Here is a 24,978-nt window from a genome sequence, read left to right as displayed (position 1 = left end):
ATTGCTTTTTGCACGAATCACAGCCTGGGTGACAGGGTTCTCTTCCCCCCAGCACTACTCCCCCCTCCCCCCCAATCCTCACACAGCAGCTGGCTGAGTTAGGAACCAGGCCTCTTCCTCAGGGCAGAGGCACTTCGTCCCAGGGAGTGGCTTGGATCTCAGCCCTTTTAACCCCCTTGTGCTACAGCAGGGGTTCTCAGCCTCGGCACTGTTGACATTTTGGGCCAGATAATTCTTTGTCTTGGGGGCCTGTCCTGTGTATTGTAGGAGGTTTAGCAGCAGCATCCCTGGCTCCTACCCACTACATCCCAGTGGCACCTTCCACGAAAATGTCTCCAGACATTGCCAAATGCCCCTGGGGGTGGTGACGGGCAGAATCACCCTTGGTTGGGACAGCTGTACCCCTCATCAGGCCCATTTCTCAACTATTCCCACTTGCTCTGGGATGCTCAGGCCATCAGTTGTTCGCACAGGCCCTGGCTCTGCGTCCCTCCCTAGCCAGCCCAGGGCTCATCTCAGTGGGACAGCCAGGTGAAAGGACAGTCTATCCCGGCCCTGTCCACCCTGAAGGTGCACGATGAAACCCCCGGGGCTCAGTGAGGTGGATGGGTGGGTCCTGGCCTGGCTTGGGTTCTCTAAGACATCTAATCAGGGCCAGCCATGGCCCTGGGCTTCCTTGTCAGCCTGACTCACCAGAAGGGAGGCTTGGCCAAAGGCTTAAACAGTGAACCAGCCATTCCTTGGTCACCCCCAACTTGTCTAAACTCTTCTCCCCACTCCCCTGCGCCATCCAGCACAGCCAACTGGATTTCTCACCCTCCCCAACCTTCTCCCTTTGTGCTGAGTCTCCTGAGATGGTTTGTCCCAAATGCCCAGCACAGTGCCTGGCACACACAGGACCCAGTCAGTTCTGGCCCTCTGCCATGCCCAGGGTGGTCCCTTCATGCTCTAGGCAGAGGCCTGCCCCTTCCTCCCTCTCCAGTCCTCCGCATCCATCCCAAAGAACAAAGAGCTGGCCACTTCTCCCTCCTCTTGCCCTTTGGACGTCTCCTGCTCACCTGACCTCACTGGCTGGGCACATGGCACTGAATTCAGCCTGGTTTTGCCCGGTTCCTGTTGGCCTTTGTCTAGTCCCCCCAATGGGTCAGCATACTTCCCCCTTCTGGGTCCTCCAGGGGCTGTGAGGGCAGGCTCTAGAGGCAGAATGCTGGGTTTGGAGCCGGCTGTGTCACCGTCTAGCTAGTGATCTGGGGTCATTTGTATCCCTTCTGTGCCGCAGTTCCCACATCGGTAAAATGAGACACTCTGACTACTTACCTCTCAAGGGGTGAGAAGCAAAAGAGATCAGGGATACAAAGGGCGTGGCACAGAGTTCTGCTCCAGATGTGTGAGCCCAGTGAGGGAAAAGACAAGGGAGAGAAGGCTGTGCCTGCTCCCCCTCCTGGGGCATTAGGATCAACCCAATGAGGTAAAGTGAAAAGTGCTCTGTGGATGTGTCGTGGAGCATTAGGTGTCATCACGGTTATCCTTCCTCAGCCCACTCCGTCAGGCTTGATTTTGTCCATGAATCAGTGGTTTTTGGAGCTCCTTTCTGTCTGGAGTGGTATCAGCTAGGATGTGTAAAGCAGAGAGAACTGAGGACAGTGTGTATAGAAGGGAGAGGGGATCTGGTGGGGTTGGCAATCACTGAGGGCTCCCTGGAGGAGGTGAGGCTCTAGCTGGATCTTGAGGACAGCCAGGATCAGAGAGGTGAGGAGGAGGGGAGAACAGGCCAGAGGAGGGAGGTAGGTGAGCAAAGGAGGGCCGAGGAAGGGCAGACCTGTTAATGATTAAGAGAGAGACCGGAGGTAAACACTCTAGGACAGCCTAACCGCCTCAAAGAAGAGCAGCAGAGATTGGAGATCCACGACCAAGCCCAAAGAGCCACCAAGACCATGAAGAAGGGGAGCAGGCCACTGGGGAGCCACCCTGAGGCTGTGTGTACACAGCAGGACTGACAGGCACAATGAGCAATCCTGGGGCAGGGGGAGGGAGGACAGGAGAGAGCCAAGGGCCCCCAGGGTGGGCTCCTGGGGGAGAGGAGAGCTCTGGAGGAAATGCCCTTTCATTCTTTAGCTGCTCAGTGTGCTCCATGGGGATAAATTAGAGCTCAGGGAACCATCTCCATGAAATGATTCCTCCACTGCCCATGATCCTTACAATCACCTTATGAGGTGGGCAGTCCTATCCCCGTATCACTGGGAGGTCGAGCAGCTTGCCCAGTGACCCCAGTTGCTGGGCAGCAGCGCTTCCTGAGGGCAATGGGGTTGGAGCAGAGAGCCCTGGCACAGACTCTGAGATGCTCTGTCCCTTCCCAAAAGATGCTCCTCACAAGATGCTGGGGCAGGAGTGTGCCTTCCAGCCTCATCCCTGCCCTCTGTGCCAGGTCTCCTACACCCTGAGTCTCCTAGCAGGGGACGGGTGGCCTCATACTCCTGCCTTGTGCTTATAAAGAAAACCTTCCTCGGGGCCGGCCTGGTGGCATAGTGGTTGAGTTCACGCGCTCTGCTTCGGTGGCCCGGGGTTCGTTCGCGGGTTTGGATCCCAGGTGCGGACCTGTGCACCGCTCCTCAGGCCATGCTGTGGTGGCATCCCATGTGCAAAAGTCGGGGAAGATGGGTGTGGATGTTGGCTCAGGGCTAATCTTCCTCACCAAAAAAAAAAAAAAAAAAGAAAAGAAAGAAAAAGAAAAAGAAAAACTTTCCCATCTGACACTACATCCCTGCTTCTCTTCTCAAGGGCTCATTTTATTTTGGATCCTTGTAAAATCTTCTCTTTTCCTGTGTTCAAATATGTCTGTGGAGTTATATTATGGAAAACAACCCTGTTCCAATCCCTGAGCTGTCACCATGCCATCTGTGAGCTTAATGTTCGAAAGGATGAGAGTGGCCCAACAAAGCTGCTTTCCTGTGTCCACAGGGCTCGGGAGCGAGAAGGCTTGTCAAGAGGCCACGGGGGCTGAGGGGCACCAAGGTCCACTGAGGATGCCCTTCTTTGATGGAGTCATGAATATGCAAATGTGAGAATGACACACCAAGTCTACAAGCCCCGGAATCTCAAACCCACTTTAGGGGTGTAGCCTGGGGATTTATTTCTGTCTAGAATAGGTTCTGCAGAGTGGGTCAGCTGCCTTTCACGGACACATGACAATGGTTTCTATGGATTGTGACATACACTGCGTCTTCCTTTCTCTCTCTCTGTCTTTTTCTTTCTTTCCTCTCTCTCACTCTTTTTTGCTTTCTTAACTCTTTTGTCATGGGAAATTTTCCCCCTCTATGACTGTAGAGAGAACTGTATGTTGAACTCCCGTGGATTCCTCAGCAGCTTTGACAATTACTCACCCAGGGCCAATCTTGTTTCACCTCTAGCCGCCGCCACCCCCATTTCCAAGATTATTTTGAGGCAAATACCAGATATTATATCATTTTATTTGGAAACATTTAAAGAAGTATCTCTAAAAGACTAAGACTCATTAAAAAACAAACAAACATAGCACAACACCATTATCACAACTAAAAAACAATAATATTAATTCCTTAATATCATCAAAAACCCAGAAAGTGCTCGTTGATCTTGCAATGTACTTTTCGGTTTGTTTGTTTGAATTAGGAGGCAAACACGTTTCATACGTTGCCATTGGTTGATAGCTTTTATTTTACTGTTTATCTTTTCATTAAAAAATATAAATATATTATATAGTCATACCTTCCCTTTCTTAGATAAATGGTAGCATACGATATACTTTTTAAACTTAATGAAACATCCTAGAGATCACTCACAGGAACACAGGGAGAGCTCCCTCCTTCCCTTTTCAGCGGCACAGTGCTCCATTGTGTGGACGCACCACAGTTCACTGAACCCGTCCCCTGCTGATGGACACAGGGGTTGTTTCCAGTCTTTTGCTGTAACCAACAGTGTTGCAATGAGCTGGTTAAGTATTTTTACATTTTTGTGAGTGAATCTTTGGAATAAATTCCTAGAGGTAGGATTGCTGTGTCAAAGGGCAAATACTTAATGTCCTTTTGCTGGGTATTGCCAAATCTCCCTCCCTAGGATTGTACCATTTTGCCTTCCCAGCATCAACACATGACAGTGTCTGTTTCCTCACTAACAGGTTATGTTGTGAAACTCTTGGATTTTTGCTGGGTGAAAAAGGGTGTCTCAGGGTAGTTTCATTTGCATTTGGGGAGGGTTTTGATACCAAAAAGTGAGCTGTCATTTTCTTATTTAGCCAGGATTGTAGAAACCCCAGTTGATGCCCTCTGTACCTATGAATGACCAACAGAATGGGGTGGAACTGCAGAGCACAGATGCGACTTCTGGGTTTGTTTTAGTAAATTCTGTCTATAAACTCCATCTGTAGCCCTTATTCCTGCACGTTACCTCAGGTGAATGACTCCTTGATGTAACATGCTACCAGAAATGGCATACCAGGCTCAGGGCTCCAAGGAGAGCAGGGCCTCCCAGGGCCTGGGAAGATGAGAGGTGCCCCATGGGCAGCCATGTCTGTCTACCATCTTGGTAGACTTCCCACTGAGTCAGGCCAGGACCCAGTTTTAGGGAGGGGGGCCCCTTTTCACATGCCTTCCTGCTATTCCAGCCACAGGGGGGTATGGTGGCTCCCCTGGGTTGCTGGCAGATGGCTAGAGCACCTTGGAAAAGGTGGTTCAGCAGGTGAGGACTGGCAAGGATCTTGCCCACAGTGAGGACGTGCTCCGGTGGGCAGATTCAGGACACTCAATGAGGAGATGCTGTTGGTTGTGACAGTTTTGTGAAGAATAGAACACTCTCTACGTTATCTACCCCTGCCTACCTCCCCAGTCTAACATCCTTCTGCAAAGAAACCTGGGTCCCAACTTTCCAATCCTGTGGCCCCATAGACATCTATTTGCAAGGAAAATGCCTCCTGGAGAAGAATCCTGGGTCCTGTGGAATCCTGTGATTTCTGTTGGGTAGGCATTGATGTCGGGGTTAGGGGTGTTGCCCATAAGCTGGTGGAAGCCCACACATGAGTTCCAAGGCTGTGCCAGAGAGGTGATTGTGCTGCATGTCTCCTGACCTGACAGCCCTACACAGGGGTGGAGACCTCATGGTGTAGAGGCCCACCAACCCAGGTGACAGGACCGGGAGGATTTTGGTGGAGTTACAGACACCGAACAGGATGGTCCCTCAAGGCACTGGTTCAGCTGAGAGACAGCATCTTGTACAGTGGCATAGCTGGGAGGAAATCAAGAAGTCAGTCTTTGAGTTTCAGTCTTATTTCAGTCTTTAAATGGCCATTTCATCCTATGGGAGATGGAAAGCCTGGAAATGTCATGATTCCAGGCCTTGCCATGTCTTGACAGTGTTGTGGGAATGGTCTTTGGTCAGAAGCAATTACTAAAGGAATTTTTAAGTGCAATGTCATTAGCAATTAGGTTATACCAGAGTCACTAAGAGGTGAGGAAAAGGTCAATATAATTTATCTGCCTACTGGTGGCCAGTCAGAGTACCTCCCCTGGGGACATGCCCACAAAAGCACTAAAGTGGGAGGTGGAGGCAGGTTATCTGAGAAGCTGGGCAACCATGAGCAGCCATCGCCAAGTTTTAGACAGAAGACAGGTGTAGGCAGATTCTTGATCCTCATGGTGTTTGGTTTTGGTACTCCTACTGGGCCAGCGGCTGGGTAGAGGTGGCCAAGGTTTGCTTGTTTTTTTAATCACTTCTCTTGAGCAATCTTTTTCAAGTAGTTGGTGTACTTGGGCCTTTAGAGTTTGAGACTTAACAGAAGATTTATAAATTTTATGTTTTCACTTTGATGATATTCTTAAAATATATTTTTGGTCAGTAATAAATTTGAAAACAATATGAATTATATATATTCACAACTTTCCCCACTTTCCTGACTTTTAAGGAAGATGGTGGCTTTGTGTACTTAACCCCGGGCCTTCTTATGGAGCTGAATTATTCAGAGGTGCTGGGTGGAGGGGAGGATTGGAGGTGGCCCCGAAGGGCTGACAGTGGACAGAGAAAGAGTAGGCAACTGCCCTTCCAAGAAGAGGGGCAACTGGACAAGGGTGAGGGATGGGGGTGTGGTGAGGAAACAGGGCACCTGGCACAGGGTTAAGGACTTTTCAGAATTGTTATGACCATATATAGGCTTTGTGCTGAGTATGGAACCCTGGGTAAGATATGACTCCACTGGGTCTCCATTTTCAGAAGAGAATGAGATTAAGAGAGGCTTTGTGACGTGCTCGAGATCACATGGGTGGAGTTGCAGGGCTGGGGACTGATTTGTGTCTGGCTCTCTCTGACCCCAAAGCCCAAGGTCTTAACCCCCTATTGTCTCCTGAGTGAGGCATGATCTATAGGGATCTTTGCATGAGGGATCTGATAAATAAGTCCACAGAGGAAAATCCCAGAGAGGAAATAAGTCTCCCACGTCATCGTCAATATGGAAGCAGAACTTGAACCCCTGTGTGAAATGAAAGGGCAGGGCATATATTGTAAGCAGAAAAATCTATAAACAGTTAAAGATTAATGTACCTTAGTGAGGCTCTGGCCAGATTTAAAAAGAACAGATCTTGCCAGACCAATGTTTTTGTGTTCTTGGGGTGGAATTACACAATGAAGAGATGAAAGGGAAGCAGCTGGTCAAACACACGTTGATTTCTAGGAAGCACACGACCAAGGCCTCGGAGGACTTCCCTGGGAGTGAATAGAATCAGGGCTGGCACTGACCCATCACGTGGGAGGGGGTCTCGAGGGGAGGAGGGCAGGGGTAGGGTGGGCCACCATCACCGGTCAGTTCAGGGCCAGCCGCAAGGCCTCAGACTATGCCCTGTCTCCTTAGAAGCAGTGGAGGGTAAACACGCTTTTTAGGAAGCTTGGGAAGGGTTTGTGCTTCCTAAAACGGAAGGAATAGGCTAGGAGCTCACTGATTCAGGGACAGAAAACTCATTCCAAAGAGCCTTATAATCATCTTTGTAAAGACCCTTCTCATCTGTCCCCTTCCTTCCTGTGACCCTGCCCACTGCCTCTGGATTGATAGAGTCCAGTGGAATGAACTGAGCTGGGTTTTAGAGTCAGACTGGTTTTGAATCCCAGGCTCACCATTTCCTAGCTGTGTGATCTTGGATAAGTCAATTAATGTCTCCGAGCCATCACCTCTTAGGGTAGTTTTGAGGAGTCTGGCACACACATCCTCAATAAATTCTAGTTTCCTTCTCTTCTTTGTCACATGAGGTCCTTGACCATCTGCCCTCAACGTCTTTTCCCAGCCTTATACTCCTTTCCCTTCCAGTCACCCGCCACTGCTCGTAGCTTTGTCTTCTGTGCCCTCACAGCCAAGCCCGACTCCTGTAGGTCCCTCGGCCCAAATATCCCCCCCTCACCTTCTCCTCTACCCATCAAAGTCCTCATATTCCAATTCACCACGATCTCTTCCCTGAACTCTGAGAGCTGAGCTCGCCCATCATGTCATTTTTGCCTGCACTGCCTCGGTGGACAGAGCTTTCTCGTGTGTGTACACTTGTGCCCGCCTGCTGCGGCTCCCTCAACAGGACTGTCGATGCTTTGTGGCCAGTGACTGTGTCTGACGTTCCTTCACACGCCTGGTCATGGGCTGGACACACAGTAAGAAGAGCCCAGGGGACACTCACCAAGAGAACTGGGGGACGTGCCAGGGCTGCGGGTTTACAGATCCTTTTAGTGAACACTTACTGAGCCTGGAACTGGGCTGGGTGCTGAGGACGCTGCCGTGAGTGAGACACGACCCTAAGGAAGTTAGTCTAGTGGAGACAGAAACATAAAAAGTAGAGGCTTGTACAAAGCGTTTCAAGGACTAGTTGGCGGGCGAGCACAGGGACAAAGTTGAGAAGGAGGAGTGGGCGTTTGCCTGACTGAGGGTGGAGGGGAACTCCCAAGGGGGAATGGCACATGCCGAGGCAGGGAGGTGTGGGAAAGCCTGGCATCTCCAGGGAAAGTGGGATGATCCACTGTGGCTACGGCACGGCTGAGGGGAGTCGTGGGGGGCGGGAGGGGCGGCTGGTCTCATACAGGGGGAGAAAATATGGGAGAGACTAGTGGGGCCAGGCCATGGAGAGCCTTCTCTGCTGGAACAAGCACTTGGACTCTATCCTGTAGGAAATGGGGAGCCACTGAGAAGTTTAAGTACAGTAGTGTCACCCTGAGGGAAAGGAGGAAAGGAGAGACATGCAGTCATGGCAACAGGCCCCGGGAGGGAGCCTCTGTGCAAGCCAGCCAGCCCACAACAGAGCACATGGTGGGGGCGCAGTGGGTGACTCATTCCGCCTGCCAGGAGATTGCAAGGACTGTACAATGGCAAGCACCGTTGTCATCTTCCTGTGTCACCATGCCCTCGGATTTAGGGATGAGTAGAATGTGAAAGTGATCTGCCCACCCATCCGCAAATCCACATCCATCTAAACCACCTCCTTCTACCCACCATCTAACACACCGCCACAGAATGCACCCAACCACCTACCCTTCACCGTCTACCCACTCACTTGTTCATATAGAGCACTGCCCACCCACCCAGCCATCCATCCATCCTTACTTTAAAACAGTTTTCACTTCAAGGCATCACTAGGAACAGAGGGGTGCAGAGAAATCCTTGACGCCTGTGGTATATTGCAACAGTGGCCATAATACACAATACTTTGTAGCTATTCTCATCAAGAGATGGGGGATATTTTCTCACCCCCTTGAATCTGGGCTGGCCTCCTGACTTGCTTTGACCAGTAGAATTTGTGGCAGAATGAATGTTGTAACAGTTGTGAGCAAGTACCTTTCGGCTTCTGCTCTCGTGCTCTTGGAATTCTGCCACCTTCTTTCAAGTGAACGACCCTGGGCTGGTCCAGTGGATTATAAAGAGATGCATGGCCCAGTCACTCCTGTTGCCCCAGCCGACAACCAGTCAGCCACTAGACATGTAAATGAGCCCAGCCAAGATCAGCTGATAGCAGCACAGAAGCACCCAGCTAACTGCTAGACTCATGAGAAATAATGAATGGTTCTTGTTTTAAGCCACCAAGTTTTGGAGAGATTTGTTTCACAGCAAAAGCCAACCAATACAAGGACTCAAGGGAGTAGCATATTCAAAATCCTGCCTATCTGCGCTTAGAAGAATTCTATCTGCACTTAGGTTCCCAGGGCCCTCGCCACGGCACTTGCTTTTATTTTTCCTGGCAGACCAGTAAGCGGATGTGGAGCGGCACCAGACAAGATGTGGTAGCCTTAGAATGGCTGGTGATAAGCATCAAGGAACAGCGAAAGAATTTCCTTTCCACAGGCCTGATGAAGAGGATGATGAAGATGATCCCAGTGTCTGGGTGCTCATGTGACAAACATGTTGCATCATTATCTCCCACACTGTGGGGCAGGTAGTCTTATCATTCTTTTACAGATATGAACAATGAAGTTTGGAGAGATTAAGAAAGGGGCTCAAGGTCACAAAGTTTTAAGTAAAAAACCTGTGATTCTAACCCAGTTCTGTGTGGTCCCAAATCCTGCGTCCTTTTCTGTTATTGGTGCTCTGTGGAGTCATTTCTTTGGGTCACTTCCTTGGAGGCGTGGGGTAGGTTTCGTGAATTTTGTTGAACTCACATCTTTCAGTTAGTTCTTTCTATCTGTTGGGGGTCTAGCTAAGGAACTAAGGGAACCGTTGTGTTTGGGCCTCTGGATGATTGGGCAACCACGTTGGATCCAAGGACCAGAGGGCACAGTGCAGCTTATAGCAGAGAGAAGACAGGAACAAGGAAGGAGGTTCAGAGAGGAAGGGGGTGATAAAACAGGAATGCAGTTGGTCAACTTTGGGCTTAGGATTGGGCCGAGACGTCCAGTGTACCACTGAGAATCCACGTAGTCGGCTGGAGACCCCAAGAGTCTAACTGAGAATTGGTCTGGAAATCTGCCCACCCAACCACCCTCAGTCCATTCCAGTCTTTCCAGGTTAGACAGTGTGATTGGATTTCTCTTTGTTGACTCTCTGACCTTTCTCTGCTTCAGAGGGACAGAGAAGCCCCTTGTCAGCCTCAGTCATCCAATACAAAGTGATACCAACACGAGCCGGGAGCTTGGAGAAGGGGAGGTCCCTGTGGACCAGAGTGGGCAGGGAGGGCTTTCTGGAAGGCCTGGGGCTTGAGAGGGTCCCAAGGACTAAGTGGTATTCTGAGAGGTTTAGAGCAGAGGGAAGGGCATTCCAGGTTAGAAAGATGGCTCTCGCAAAACTTGGGGGGCGGGAAACCCATGGTTGGAGGAGATCTGCAGCTGTCCAGAGGAGAGGGCTCATGGAGGAGCACTCGGAGAACAGACAGGAGCGAGAGGGAGTGACTGGACTTGGCAGCTCCAACACGGACTGAGAAGAAGAGCCTTTTTCCTTGAGGTGATGCGAGGATGTTGCATGTTTTTGACACCAGAGTGACAGCAGCACAATATGAAGATAGTCCAGGACGAATTATCCGGGGAGGGGTGAAGGACAGATGCCCTCCATCCTCTAAAAGCCCAACAGAGGATCAGCCAAGCTGCTGGCCGCCTCAGGACACACCCATCTGCATTCCTTCTTCCTTCTCCCTACTCTCAGATAGTGTCTCCCAAAGAGAGACCGCTTGCCTCCGAGTCCTGGGGCGTTGTTATACCTCAGATTCCTGGGCCCGCTCCAACTTACTGAATCATAGTCTGGGTGAGCCCAGAAAACGGCACCTTTACCAGGCTCTCCAGATGATTCTTACGCTCCCTGATTTTGAAGACCTGACCCCTGGCCTCTTTACTGGGTGGTTCTGGCCCCTTCCTGCACCCTGACCCTGGCACTAGAGAATTGCTGTGTGTATGCTGGATACAGGGGCTCTCCTAAAAGCCACGGAGCAATCTGACGGGGGGGGCCTTGGCTTTCCTGCCTCTATCAGCCGGAGCTCTGTAGCTGTCTGCTAGTCATTACTATAATGGGGGAGGACACCATGAGCCGGGGGACATTTGTGAGAGCTAAGAGAATTTTCTAAAATCATTTCCACAGCTGGCCCAATGTTAACATAGACAGGAATGTCGGGCTTGGCCTGGCTATTCCAGGAAAAATAATATTGCTCATCACGGCTACCATCACCATTGCCTACCACCACCTTGCTGATGGCAGGCTTTCCTGCTGGACTGGGGTCTTGTCCACTCATTCACTCACTGAGGGTTTGAGTTAGTCTTCCTTCCTTCCTTCCTCCTTCCTCCCTCCCTCCTCTTCCTCCTCCTTTTCCTCTCTCCCTCTCCGCCCCTGCCTCTTTCCCCCTCGCCACCCTCCTCTCTCTGCCCCTCCCTCTCTCCCTCTCCCCACTGCAAGCAACAGAAACAAATTCTGGAGAACTTAAGAAATAAGGAAATTTACTAGAAGGATTACCAAGGGATCACAGAATTCTGGGGAGAGAAATAGGAAACAGAAGTGGGACCTCGTGTCGGGAACTGGTTAGGACACGGCCACAGGACAAACTGCAGCCGTTTTTAGTTGTCACTGTGTTCTAGGTTTAAATTCGGGGGAGTGAGCATCTGGGTATGCCCCACCAGACTGAGTCCAGTGAGGAAGAGAAGTCCTTAAAAGGAACTCACGTGCCGTTAGGAAGGGGGAGTGGATGGCAGCCTACTAGACCATCCAGATGTCCACTCCACGGGGCACTGAGCCGATTCTGACACAGCCCCTGTCTTCACAGGGCGCAGTCGGGTTGAGGAGACAGCCACGGAAATGGGGCGACCAGGGTGAGTGGGGCTGTGATGGAGGGATACAGAGGGCTGTGGGAGCATAGAAGAGAGGGCACCCCAGCTTTGGTGGGAGGTAGGAGGGGGGAGGATGTTAGGAAACGTCTCTGGACGACATGACATCTTGAGATGAGAGGGAAATCCACACCTCACAAACACCCATTTGTACAAACTTGCCATCCTGCTGCCCTGAAGCCAGTTGAGTTTTGGCCGAGTTACGGCTCTCAGGGAGGTTGTGAGAGTCGAGACAAGGCTCTGGGGCTGCTACGGAGGATTGGGACCCCACGCCTGGCTCGACACTCCGTGTCCTGTGCCCGATGCAGCCTCTGGGGAAGGAAGACTCTGGCTCCTCTGCAGGATCAGCCCAAAGGTGAGCGGCCCCCAGTCCAGTTGCGGTACACTCACTCTGCCATCCTCTGTGGAAGCCAGACTCCCCAGACCCACGCTCACTCAAGCACAAGCTGCCTGTAGGCCCAGGGGGAGTTCCCTCTAGCTTCTGCCAAACCCACCCTTGGCCCAGCTCCGTCTGCACACAGTGGAGGGACCTCCGTCTGCACACAGTGGAGGGACGAGTAGAGAAGGAGTGACTGACACCCAGGTGCCATCTCACCCATCCTTCCCATTCCCTCCAGGGGCATGTCTCTTCCACCAGCATCCCTTCTTACTGCACCCCCTCCGGCAAAACAGGAGCAAGAGGGGCGCACACAAACGTGGGGTTACTCTGCGATTTTGTGGGCGCCTACCTGAGTGTTGGAAGTGCTCATCACTTCCTGCCTGCCTGCCCATCCTCTGCCCTTACAGAAACGTCACTGCCACATGGACCTGGTGGAAAAGTCCATCCAGGGCCAGTGAGTCTCCCTCTGGGAATCTAGAATTGTGACACTGAGACGAGAGGTTAAGGTGGGAGGGTGCACGGGCACAGGTGTGAGGGCTGCTAGAGGATGAGCAGCGGCTGTGCTGGGGAGGGGGTCCAGGGCGAGAGGGAGGGAGGAAGAGAGAGAGGAAGAGGAGAAGAGGGGAGAATAACGGGGGAGGGAACTTCAATTTCTTCTTTCCTCCTTGCTTCTTGTGATCCCTGTACATATGTCCTGTCCTTGGGTCCTCCCCATTCCTGACATCCTCACGACACTGGTGCCCCCATGTCTCGTATTTAGGCTGGTCTGAGGAGCTCCTGTTTACCAAGCAGAAAAAAGAATCCTTGACCAGGGCAGCCAGCAAACACCAGGAACAACGTTTGCCTACAGATTGCTATGTCTCTCAATGGCCAGTGATTCCTGAGATTCTTCACCACAGATTATCTACTGAAATAAAGGGATGGATATTGCTTTGCTTGTATAGAAGATAATGAAGGATAGTCCCTGCAAGGAATAACAAAATTAGAATTTCAGCAGCTCCATGAGAATCTGCTTTTTAAAAAAAATTCAATTTACTTAAAAAAAAAATCTAGTGTCTACAATCTGGTTAACATCGATTAGAATAAAAAGTACACATACCATTTGACCCAGCACTACCACTCCTGGGAATCTGTCCCACAAAAGCACAGGTGTGTAAGGGCTTATGTTTCGGGGTGTTGATTGCAGCATTGTTAGTAGCAGCAAAAAATTGGGAAAAATCTTTAGATAAGAACTTCCTGAGCTGCTCCTTGGAGTACTGCGTCCCACACAGCATTAAGTGTACGCGTGTAAAAAGGACTGTGCAAGCATGCTTTAAACACACCGATTTATGCAAAGTTCAACAGGTATGTTTCCTATGGGCTTCTCAGAGCTGCTAAGGTGCTGGTTCAGATACTATTTGATGAACTATTTATTGCGCACCCACCATGAGCCAGGAGCTGCGCTGGGGAGAAAAGTAATGATCAAGATAAATTCTTGCTTTCAGGGAACTTCGAGTCACCATTGGATCAGTAATTTCAAGAGTGATGAGATTCTCTTACAAAAGAGAAGGGCGGGGAGCTGGGAGTACACCCGGCAAATCCAACTTGATGGGGACTCAGAGAGGGCTTCCTGGAAGAAGTGACTTGGGGTGGAGAACTGAAGAAGAAATGGAAATTAGCTCAAAGAAGGGGAGAAGGGAGACAGCATGCCAGGCGGAGGGAACCACATATGCAAAAGCCCTGAGGAGAAAGAGAAGGGTGGGTGTGAGAAACTGGAAAAAGCCAGCATGGCTGGAGCAGAGAGAAGGAGGTGAGGGGCAGAGCGGGATGATTCGGGAGTGGGAGGAGTCAGGTCTTCACTCCAAGGGCAAGCAAAGGAAGCTCAGAGGAGTTTTGAAAACACATTTATTGAGGTATAATTTAAATACCACAACATTTACCCATTTTATGGGCATAGTTTGATGAGATTTAGTACATTTATATAGTTGTGCAACCACTACCACTGTTTAGTTTTAGCACATCCTTACCACCCCAAAAGTTCCCTTGTGCCCAGTTGCAGTCCATCCCCACTCCCACCCTCAGGCAACCTCAGGCAGGTCTGCTTTCCGCCTCTATAGTTTTGCCTTTCCTAGAAATTTCATATAAATGGAATCATACAGTGTGTCGTCTTCTATGTCTGGCTTCTTTCACTGAGCATGTTCTTTGATATTCATCCACTTTGTTGCAGGTACCTATCACTAGTTCCTTCTTTTCAGTGCTGGATAGTATTCTCTTGCATGGATATAATACATTTGTTTATCCATTCATCATTGATGGACATCTGAATTTTCCCCGTTTTTGGCTATAATGAATGATGCTGCTATAAACATTCACACACAAGTCTGAGTGGACACCTGTTTTCCTCTCTTTTGGGCGAATACCTGGGAGTGGCGTTGCTGGGTTGACTTGAACGGTTGTAGTGGATGCGAAGTGCCATCTCATCAGCACTTCCCCATTAGACTACCCCTCAGTCTCTACAGACGAAGGGTGCCGAGCATCTCTTCTGTGCTTATTTGTCATCATATATTTTCTTTGAAGTGTCTTGTTTCTGGGATTCCACACTTGGTGACTTGCGTGAAAGACTCACAGGACTGAGAGGCACTTATACTCATGGCAATGGGTTAGTTACAGCAAAAGGACACACAGCTGGACTAGCCAGGGAAAAAGACACATCAGGCGGAGTCTGGAGGAGCCCAGGGGAAGGCTTCCAAAGTTCTCCCTCCTGGGGCGGGGGCCACACAGAACAACCTGCTTCCTCCAGCAGTGAAATGCAGCAATAGTGCGCATTGTTTCTGCCCAGGAAAGCCTGCTTGAGACTCAGAATCAGGGTTTTTTATTGTGGGCTGGCGATGTAGGCACTCTGCCTGCACGACCAGCTGTGGTTACTGAAATTCCAAACTCCTAGAAGGAGGGCAGGTGTTCAGTATAAATCACATTGCCTGTACAAACAGTCCAGGCACGCTGGTACAGTAGGATTCAGTGCCCCAGGCAGACAAAACAGATTTATCAGTTAGAAACGTAGGCAACGTTCCAAAAGCCAGTTTCTCAGATGCCAGCCAAGGGCCAGCCTCACAAGCAGGCTCTTAGAACAGAGTAACATCAGGCCTCCTGCACCTGTCCAGTCAAATCTTCGGATCATTTTTTTAATTGGCTTTTTAGTCTTCTTATTTTGAATTGTTAGAGTTCTTTACATATTCTGGACACAAGTCATTATTAGATATACATTTTGTAAATGTGTTCTCCAAGTCTGTGGCTTGTCTTCCATTTTCTTAATGGTGTCCCTTGGAAGGAGCGAGACAGGGAAGTAATATGACCAGATTTGCACACACACACAAACTGCTCTGGTTCCTATGTGAAAAATGAATTGCAGGGGCTGGGAGTGGATTGGGGAGGCCATTACAGTGGTCCAGGGAAGAGATGATGGTGGTCTGGACTGGGAGGTGACAAAAGGGATGGAGACAAGTGGCTGCAGATGAGCGATGTACAGAAAGGAAGACTGACAGGGCATGCAGACACTTATTATGGATTTCCAACAGGAGAAAGAAGGGTAGGGCTCCTCAAACTTGTCCACAGAACACAATTATTGTTTTTAATAGTGAAACTCTCATAAATTTGTGGGATTCTAGTGTTTTGATAATTTGGGAAAGGTGGACCAGATGAATTTTAGGGTCCCTTCTAGTTTTCACAGTCTATGGTGCCATGAACAAGTCCTTTTGGGGTTATTTTAACAATTCTAAAACATTCTGAGGTGTGTGCCCAGGTGCATTATTTGTTTATTAGTCACACGTATGTGTATCCATAATGCTGAGTTTTGTCCAAGAAAATAATTTCATGACTGAAATTGAACACCGTCTATGCATGGAGACCGTTGCGTAAAGGGAAGGCAGAAACACTGTTAGCAGGAGGATGGGGATGAGGAAATTCATATTCATGTATTAACCCAATTACCAAACGTACCTTGCAAATCCAGAGTGCTATAGGTTTCAAATGGGATTTCACATCATTCTGTCCCAAGTGACACAGACAGTATTACAAATGAGAAATCCTTCCCTCAAGCTGGGGTATGGGGCTCCTCTCATCTGGGCAGCAGATGCCACCACAGGAGAACCGTTATTTAAGGCTGGAAATTCGATTTACCCAGGAGCCCAAACGACTGGTTTTCTGTTCTTGCAAAATAAACAAAACTCCCTGGCAAACTAGATGCAAAGAAGGCCTCAGGGAATGGAAAGGAATGTGAAATCAGGTATGCAGGGCAGTGTCAACGCAATAAATCAGGGGCACAGCCGTGATACAAATTTTCTCTTCTGATACCAAGAAAGGGAGGCTACATGAATCAGTGAGACAAAGTGAGAGCACAGAAATTGAGAAATATATACAGAAGGTAGGTTTTGTTGTGTTGTTTTATTTTAGACGAGACCAATGTAAAGGCTCAGAAAGTGATGTTTCGCTTGGTGGGAGCCATATGATGCAGTCATGAATCAGAGAAATGAAAGCATCTCCTCCAAGCCTAGTTGGGCCTGGTGCCCTGAGACTGTGGGAAGGCTGGACAGGGAGATGGTGGCACGCAAGGACACTTGCTCTCAGGTGCACATCATAATAAACCCCTTCTTAAGGAGGCGATGATGGATCTAGCTCATCGCGCTGGTCATTTTGCCCTCTCCTGCCTCAGGGCCTTTGTACATGCTGTTCATGCTGCCTGAAAGCCCAGTTGCCTCCACCCATCCCCAAGTCTCCTGAATTCATCTTTCAGGTCTCAAATCCATTCTCTCTTCCCTGCTGTCTACACTTTGTCATCAGGGTGAATCCCTGTGCAATTTTGAAGGCCCCTTTTTGGAAAAAGAATAAAAATCATGAATGTGAAATTAGATACCCACATAATTCGGGCCCCTACAGGGTGCTGGAAAGGCCTGGGCAAGTGAGGGACCAGAGCTTAAGCTTCATGAGCTCCGGAGGAACCTGCTGCCTCTGCTGTTGGAGCACACATGTATTTGCCATCAGAGCCTGGATCGCAGTTTGTAATCATATGTTTAGTCGTGTGAATTTCTGAATCCTTCCATCTCCCACTGGCCTGTGAGCCTCTTGAGGATAGAGATTGTGTCTGTTTTGCTCACATTGTACCCGTGGTGTTTAGTCTAGTGCCTGGCACATGAGAAGTCCTCAATAAAGATGATTTGAATAAATGCATCCTGAGTTTTGAATCATAATAACCATAATCATGAAACTACCAGCTTCCCCTCATTGGGAGGCTCCACTTGCCAGGCCCCAGGTGTCAGCACTGAGGCGCAGGGTGTATTGGGAGCCTCCGCCTGCAAACACAGAGGAGAGAAAGCCATTATGGGCACTTGGAAGTAAAGGGAGACTGAAGTTGGGGGTGCCTCTGAGTCAGGACGTGGCTTCTAGTTCCTACTGTCCACAGCACTGTGTCCCCCAGAATCAGCACGACTTCATGAGTGGTAGGGACCCACCCCCAAACTAGTCCTTTATCAAAGGAGACTATTCTAAAGCTGCTGCTTCCTGATTGTCCCTTTTGGGAAACAGAGCCCTGTCTCATATACAAACCCCCCACAGCCATGTCCTTAAACCAGCGGGTCTCAACCAGGGTGATTATTTTGTGCCCCAGGGGCATTTGGTAATGTCTGGGGGCATTTTTGTTGTTACAGTGCGGGGGTACCACTAGCATCCAATGGATAGAGACCAGAGACTCTGCTAAGCATCCTACAATGCACAGGGCAGCCTCCTGCAACAACGCATGATCCGGCCTAGAACGTCAATAATGTCCAAGTTGAGAAACCCTGCCTCAAACCCACAAGCTCCCTCTTGATTGCTTTTTCCGGACACCACAGCTGTTGGCAGGTTTTTTTTTTTCCTCCTTTGCCTTCCATACTCCACACAGAACAGTGGGGCAACGATGCTCAGAGGGTAAGGAGGAAGATATTCACCAGAGTAAATGTGATGTAATTTCATACATTCAGTTGATTAAAATAAACTAATATTTATTGTAACAGGCACTGTTCTAGGCCAGGGCATCGAATGGCTTGGGAATCTCATTAAAACACAGATTCTGAGTCAGCAGCTCTGGGGAGGAGCCTGAGAGTCTGCATTTCTAACAGTTCCCAGGAGATGCAAACACCAATGGCCAGGGACCACACTTGGAGGAGCAAATTTCTAGGCCCTTGGGATATATCAACAAACACACAGAGACCCCCTGCCCTTGGGGAGCTTCCAGTCTGGCTAGAAGTGTACTGGATGCAAAGAAGGGTGGACAGGCTGAAGTCAGAGGCACTCAGAGTCTTAGAAAATCAGAGCTGGAAAAGAATTTAGAGGATATCTAATCAAACCTCCTCATTTTACAGGTAGGGAAACTGAGGCTCACAGTGGCGAAGGGAGCTAGTCAAAGTCTCCCCGCTTGCTGTGGCAGCTTTTGAACAAGGCTGTTTGATTCCTTTTCCCCTGAATTATCAGGGTCCTTAGGGACCTCTTGAGGTGGAGCTCAATCAGGATGGGGAATGGCCAGCAGCTGTGGAGGCTGCAGGGGTGGAAATCTGGGGACCCCCACAGGAGGGTCCCACTATTCTAGACCCAGGAAACTGATTTCCTGCTTCGCTCATCTCCGTCCGGACACACATGCAAACCCTGGGACATATCTGGGGAGACAACAGATTCTTCCTGGCTGGCCCTTTGTGTTTCTGCACGACTACATCTGCACAAGGATGCACCCGGGTAGAAGGGCGGAGAAGGAAATTCTGGAGGCATTCAGTCCTCTGGTCAGCAAGTGTAGAGTAAACTCAAACAGAATTAGGCCAATCAAAACCTCCTCCTAATCGGCAGTGGCATCACAAATCCTGAACACACGAGAGGCTCCTGTTCTCCTCTCTCAGGGCCCGCCTGAAGAGAGCCACGGACCCAGATTAGAGCCCCGTTTGCATGGTGCGGAAAAGCGATTGCTTCCTCCACTGCTAGTACCCAGGAACATAAACTTTTAAATTCATGCTAGTTCCACTGGAACAGTAGCAAATTTCATGGAGTAGCTAAAAAGAAGGGCAACCACCAGGACAGCAGGCGTGAATAATATAACAAAAGAAGAAAAAAGAGAAAGTTTTCATTAGTACTTTTTGATGTCAATTTATTATTTATTCCTTTGCCAATATTCAAACAGGCAGGCAGTCATAAAACATTCAAAAAGATCCTCTAAAACAGTCAAGGCATCTGTTTTACCTCAGTTCCTTTTTAGAAACCTGGAAATCAGGAGCCCTGGCATTTATAGAAGAGCTGTGTTAAAAATATCTGCTGTATCAAAAATACTGTTTGAGGATCACTACTTAGAAAGAATTTAGTTTAAACTTTAGTAACGGCCAGTAGGCAGGCAGACAGTAGCTCATGAGGGAAGGTTCAATGTAAATCAGCAAAGTGCTGCTTCCAAATTTTTGACTCAATTAGTATTATTTTGTTTGAAGTGAGGCGTTGACAAAGCCCGCTGTTTGGTAATTAGCATCCTGTCAGGTCTCTCCAATCAAGCCCCGCAGGCTGCACCTGGTCCGAGTTAAAAATCGCACCTTGGGCAATTCTGACCTGACCCTCGGGGGCCCTGCCATGCGCAGAACTGCCTTCAGTGCGCACGCACGCCATGAAACCATTTACAAAATACGGCCTCTGCAGCCAGAGGTTCTGAGAGCTTCTGCCTAAACCTAATGACCTGCCACACCATTTTAACTTCTCTGTCCATCCCTATGATGTACACACCTGCTCCTCCCAAAAGAAGGTGTCTCTTTCTGGGACAGAAGATGCCTCGGAAGTAAAATCACTGTCAAAATAGAACAAATGAAAGATGGAAAAGCAAAAAAAGGAACACAAAGCCCCTAACAGCGTCTCCTCAGGTGGAGCTCGGTGGAGGAGGAGTGGCTGGCCCTCCCCCGCTCGTCTTTCCCTAGTTCCTCTGGGTGCTATTGTCTTTCCAGGAACTGTCCTTGGTATAGAGGTTGTGTTCCTTGATGTAGTCGATGACGGCATCGGGGAGCAGGTACTTCACGCTCTGCCCTTGGCTCAAGGCCCGCCGGATGTACGTGGCGCTGATCTCGTTCTGCACGGGCTCCCTGGCCAGGTGAACATTGTGCCGGTACTTCTGCAGGATGGGCAGGCTCAAGATGGACCGCTCTGGGTCGTGACCTGCCCGGCCCACGCACACCAAGCCAAATTTCTCCACTATTTCCTGGATGTGCGCATCCTTCCAGAGGTGGGGGGTCTGGAAGGTCTTGAGGACATCTGCCCCGCAGAGGAGCTTCAGCTCAGGCACAGCTGGAAAAACAAGGGCGGGTCCCAGCAAAGTTACAGAAGGTTCATGGCCAGTAAAGACAACGTCATCTTCTGTTTGAAAATTATGCAAAATGCTGTTCTTGGAATGTATGGGGGAACTCAGTGCCTCTGTGTTCATGACTTAAAAAGAAAAAGCATATAAATGAATCTGAAGCTACTTCAGAGACATACAGTTATAATAATCAATAAATCTTTTGTTTAATATTGGCAAAGTGCCAAGTCATACAAGACAGTTTTTTTCTTTTTTCCAGTGTTATACCACAGGTCTGTCTATGGTTGCTGGATCCCATGGCAGAGTGGTCCAGAGTATGCTGGACCCTGAACCCCATCTTCTGATAGAAGGTATTGTCATGAGAGCCCTGGGACCACCAAGGGCAAGTCACTGCCCTTCTTGAAATCTATTTCAGCCTGAACACTTGGTCCTTCTATAAGTAAAATCTCACCATAAAGGTTAATTATAAAAGATCTGTGGATAACCAATAGATCTCTAAGACCCCAGCTGGTGACCTTTTCATCTGTTTTCAATAAAACAAAGCTCTAGAAAAACTGATCAGTGTGGATAATCCTCTGGCATTTGTTCTAACATAATCATGATTGTGATGATAAAATACCTAACATTTCCCAGGAGCTCACAATAAGCACTGCTGGCAAGCACCCTGTGTGTGTCATTTCATTTGATTCTCAGAACAGCTTCATGAGGCAGGAGTTATTGTTGTGCCCGTTTTGCGGAGGGGGAAACTGAGGCCAGAGAGGCAAGCGACTGTAGGCCGAGTCAGGATTCAGACCTGACAGCCAGCCTACAGGTGGGGCATTTGTAACCCTGAGGCTCTGCCGCCTCCTGCTGGCAGGCACTGTACATGCATCAGACCCGAGAAGCCCTTCCTCGGTTTTCCTGGCTAGTTCAGGCTCACGGCCCTTTTGAATGGGCAAAGCTGGGAAGCAAAATTCAAGTCCAGGTTAGAAGCACCCAGCAGGATCTCTGGTCCTTCTGGAAGCCGATTCTAGCTTCAGTAAACAGCAAAGGCTGGGCTCCTAGAGCACTGGCATCTCGCAGTCACCTTGAAACCCCAGCTGGGAGGGGCTTCAGGGATCCCCCTGCTGGGGAAAGGCCGTCAGTTTAGGCTCCTCTACTGTGAAGCCTTTGCAGGAATCTGGACGTGGACCAGAGAGACAAGTGTACAAAGGACTGCAAGACCAGCTACGGACTGGAAAGTGAGAAACTGGAGGTGTCACAGAGAGGTCTGAGTTCCGGCCTCAGTTGGGCACAGTCAGCTCTGGGGCTGGAGCCATAATCCTTCCTTCTCTGGGCCTCAGTTTCCCCATCCATGAAATCATGGGCACCAGACTTGTTTCCTCATTTTAAAGCAGCAGATGTAATTACGGAAACACACTTTGCAAACACTCCAGCAGCCTAAGATTGGTATAATGACATGATATTCAAACATTTATTAATGCACAGATTCATGAATTCTCCATGGCTAAGAACTAGGACTCTGGAGCCAGACACCTTAGATTCCAATCCTGGCTCTGCCATTCAACAGCTGGGTGACCTCAACTTTAAAATGAGGATATTAATAATACTTATCTTATAGGATTATTTTACAATTGAACAAGTTTATAAATGTAAAATACTTAGAGCAGTGCTTGGACTACAGTGTGATATGTGTTAACTACCATCCATCCATCCATCCACCCACCCACCTACTTATCCACCAATCCATTCATCGACACATCCATTCAGCACTTATGGAGTATCTCCTAAGTGCCTGGCCTTTTAAAGTCAATAAAACTGCATTTAAAAATTATTCAATAACTCACATTTTCACTAATTTGGGCTGGTACCATTGCACACAACATATACATGGATTTGAACTGTTCTGCATCTGTGAGGTTTTATTCTAATTTCATATTTATTCAACCATTGTAATATAGCAAGAGACCAGCGTTTGACCTTTCAAAAACCTGGGTGATTTGTATGTGGTCTTCCTATGGGGGAGGTTAAATGATGTGCATTTAATTCCAGGGTCTCCTGAGGCCTGGGGCACACACCCTGCTGTTCTCACAGGTCAGAGAACAGAGAACACATCCCTTTCTTCTCCCAGTGGATTTTTGTGGGGACGATTTCCACATATCATCTTTGATATTAGATTCTGTTTGATTCATTAACAATGATGGTAAGGAATACGATTCACTCTGAGCCCTTGCCTACAGGGACAGTGCCCACACCCCGCCTCGTCCCTCAAGTCAGAGGCATGTCTGTGGGGCCGGTGCCTCAGACCCCAGCTCTGGGCCGTCCTGCCGTCAGGCCTCACAGAGGCACGCCCACACCCCTTCAAATCCAGTCACGTCACCACTAGAGTCTTCAGATCTAGTGACTGACTGTCCAAGTCCCAAGTACGTACCTTTGAGGCGTTGAACAAAGGCTGCCAATGTGATTTGTCTTAACAGTGATATAAATAGGATGTGGGGAGTGTTTGGGGGGCAGTGTGCTGCCTTTGAATAGTTGCAGGCTTTGAAAAGCAGATGAAGGAGAGATTTACACAGAATGTGAGGGAAGTGCCACCAGGACCTTTTCTTTGAACGTCCAGTTGCTGCAACTCTTTGACATAAAGGGCACCGACCCTGCGGTCAGTCAGCCTGGGTTTGAGTTTCCCATCCGCTGGGACCCGGGATGGCTGTAGCCGATGGCCTGTTTCCTCAGCTGTGAAAAGGGGATAATAAAGCCTCCTTTGGCAGTTATGGAAGTTGAGGGATGGAGCGAATGCAGTGTGAATTTCCTGCCCAGTGCAGCGTGTGAACACGGCCACACAGGCCACGTAGACACACGCAGGAGTGTGGGACCTCTGAGTCTAAACAGGAGGACACCACAGATGAAGCCAGGTACTGGCATCTGAAGGGCAGCACCCAAAGGAACCAGACAAAGCTGCCCTGGAACAGTCAGTGCAAAATGGAACCAGGGGAAGTCCTGCTCTGGTCTGTGGGGAGATCTTCTGAAGGTTGCTGAGCTGTGCTCAGCCCCACCAGCCGAGGGCAGGCACCACCTTCACAAAAGACAAGACACAGTCAGGCCATCACAGGACTGAGACATCATTCATCCCAAAGGGTCACACGCGAGCAGCACCCACGTGACTCTGGGTGAGTCCGAGGAGGACTGCACATCACAGGAGTGACGGGAAGGCAGGCTCCGGCAGCCAGGAAGCGCTGAGCCCAGCCCGTAGCCTGCAATCCCAGAGCAGAAGAGCACACAGCAAAATGCACAGCACACAAAAGGGCCCTTTGGAAATAGGTCACGGGAAACATGCAAGTCGTCTCATCAAAAGCCACACTTAATGCGGAGAAAATGTCTACCTTTCTTTTTTTAATCACCCTAGTTGTTTTTCCGATTATAAACAGGAAACCCGTGTCAATTATGGAATGTATGGAAAATACATATTTAAAATAGAAAACAACAATTAACAATAATTCTGCTTTCTACAAAAACTGTTAATATTTTGGTGTACTTTTTAGTCTTTTCTATCAATTTAGACATGTAAATAGATGTGAATGTATATTTACATATTTTTTATATAATATGTACTGTATCCTGATTTTTTTCCACTTACCTCATAAGTGTTTCTCCATATCATGAAAACCTTTTGTGTAGATTCTTCGTCCTATGTATACAGTATCATCTACTTACACATTCCCTTATATTTAAATATTGAGGTTGCTTTTATTTTTGGCTCTTATAAAGATTGCTGTGATAAACATCTTTCTGCATAAATCTTTGTCCCAATCTCTAATTATTTCCTCAGCCAGATTCCTGGAGGGGAATACATTGAGCAAAGGGCATGAACATTTTTAAAGCCCCTGATATATTTTGGTAAATCGAAAAGCCCACTTTTCATTCAATGTAAACTTCCTTTTCTAACAGTTACTTTAGAAGAGAACAAGGTGAGTAGGATTTAGGGTTTGAACAGAAAGAGAAGGGATACAGGAAAAACTCCCAACCTTATAGGGCTAAGCAGAGTAGGCTAGCAGCCCCTACAGAAATCAATCTGCAAAGAACGTGGGGTGAGCTTTGGTGGACGGAAGGAGAGAGCCCATCTCAGGGAAAGCAGCGGGGGCTGGTTCCATGGGGAAGGTAGGTTGCAAACTGGGCCTCACAGGACAGATAGGTTTTCAATAGGGGAGCCAAGAAGGGAAGGGGGAGAAGGGCAGGCCAGGCGAAGAGACAGGGATTCTGGAAGCACTTGCAGAGACGGGAAGTGTGAGAAGGTGGAGCCTCAGCGTGGCATCCCTCCCACCTCAATGGCAGCTTCCTCCCTCTCACTGGAGCCCCGGCATGCCCAATGGCACGGAACGCCCAACTAAGCTTACACTTTGTGCCTTGCTCAGCTGCCCCTCTGCCCAGAAATGCCCCAACCCCAGATAACCTACTGATCCTATGAGTTTCGTGCAGGTGTCTCCTCCTCCAGGCAGCCTTCCTCATCTGTGCCTGGACT

The 24,978-nt window shown here is 49.0% G+C and overlaps 1 protein-coding gene across 1 annotated transcript in view; it reads right to left on the bottom strand.

Annotated features, from left to right (window-relative positions):
- Positions 1-19,295: 19,295 nt before the first annotated feature.
- Positions 19,296-24,978, bottom strand: part of NMNAT3 (nicotinamide nucleotide adenylyltransferase 3) — a 110,213-nt gene continuing 104,530 nt past the window's right edge. Inside the window, exon 5 of the mRNA XM_004419936.3 lies at positions 19,296-20,476. Within this exon, the coding sequence (XP_004419993.2) occupies positions 20,109-20,476 (368 nt within the window). The 3' untranslated portion in view covers positions 19,296-20,108. The remainder of the gene's footprint in view (positions 20,477-24,978) is intronic.

The sequence above is a fragment of the Ceratotherium simum genome, chromosome 5, assembly GCF_057802395.1.
Source record: "Ceratotherium simum simum isolate JZ-2026a chromosome 5, ASM5780239v1, whole genome shotgun sequence".
Taxonomy (NCBI): domain Eukaryota; kingdom Metazoa; phylum Chordata; class Mammalia; order Perissodactyla; family Rhinocerotidae; genus Ceratotherium; species Ceratotherium simum.
The sequence above is the reverse complement of the archived record's forward strand: the minus strand, read 5'-3'. Positions and strand labels throughout refer to the sequence as shown.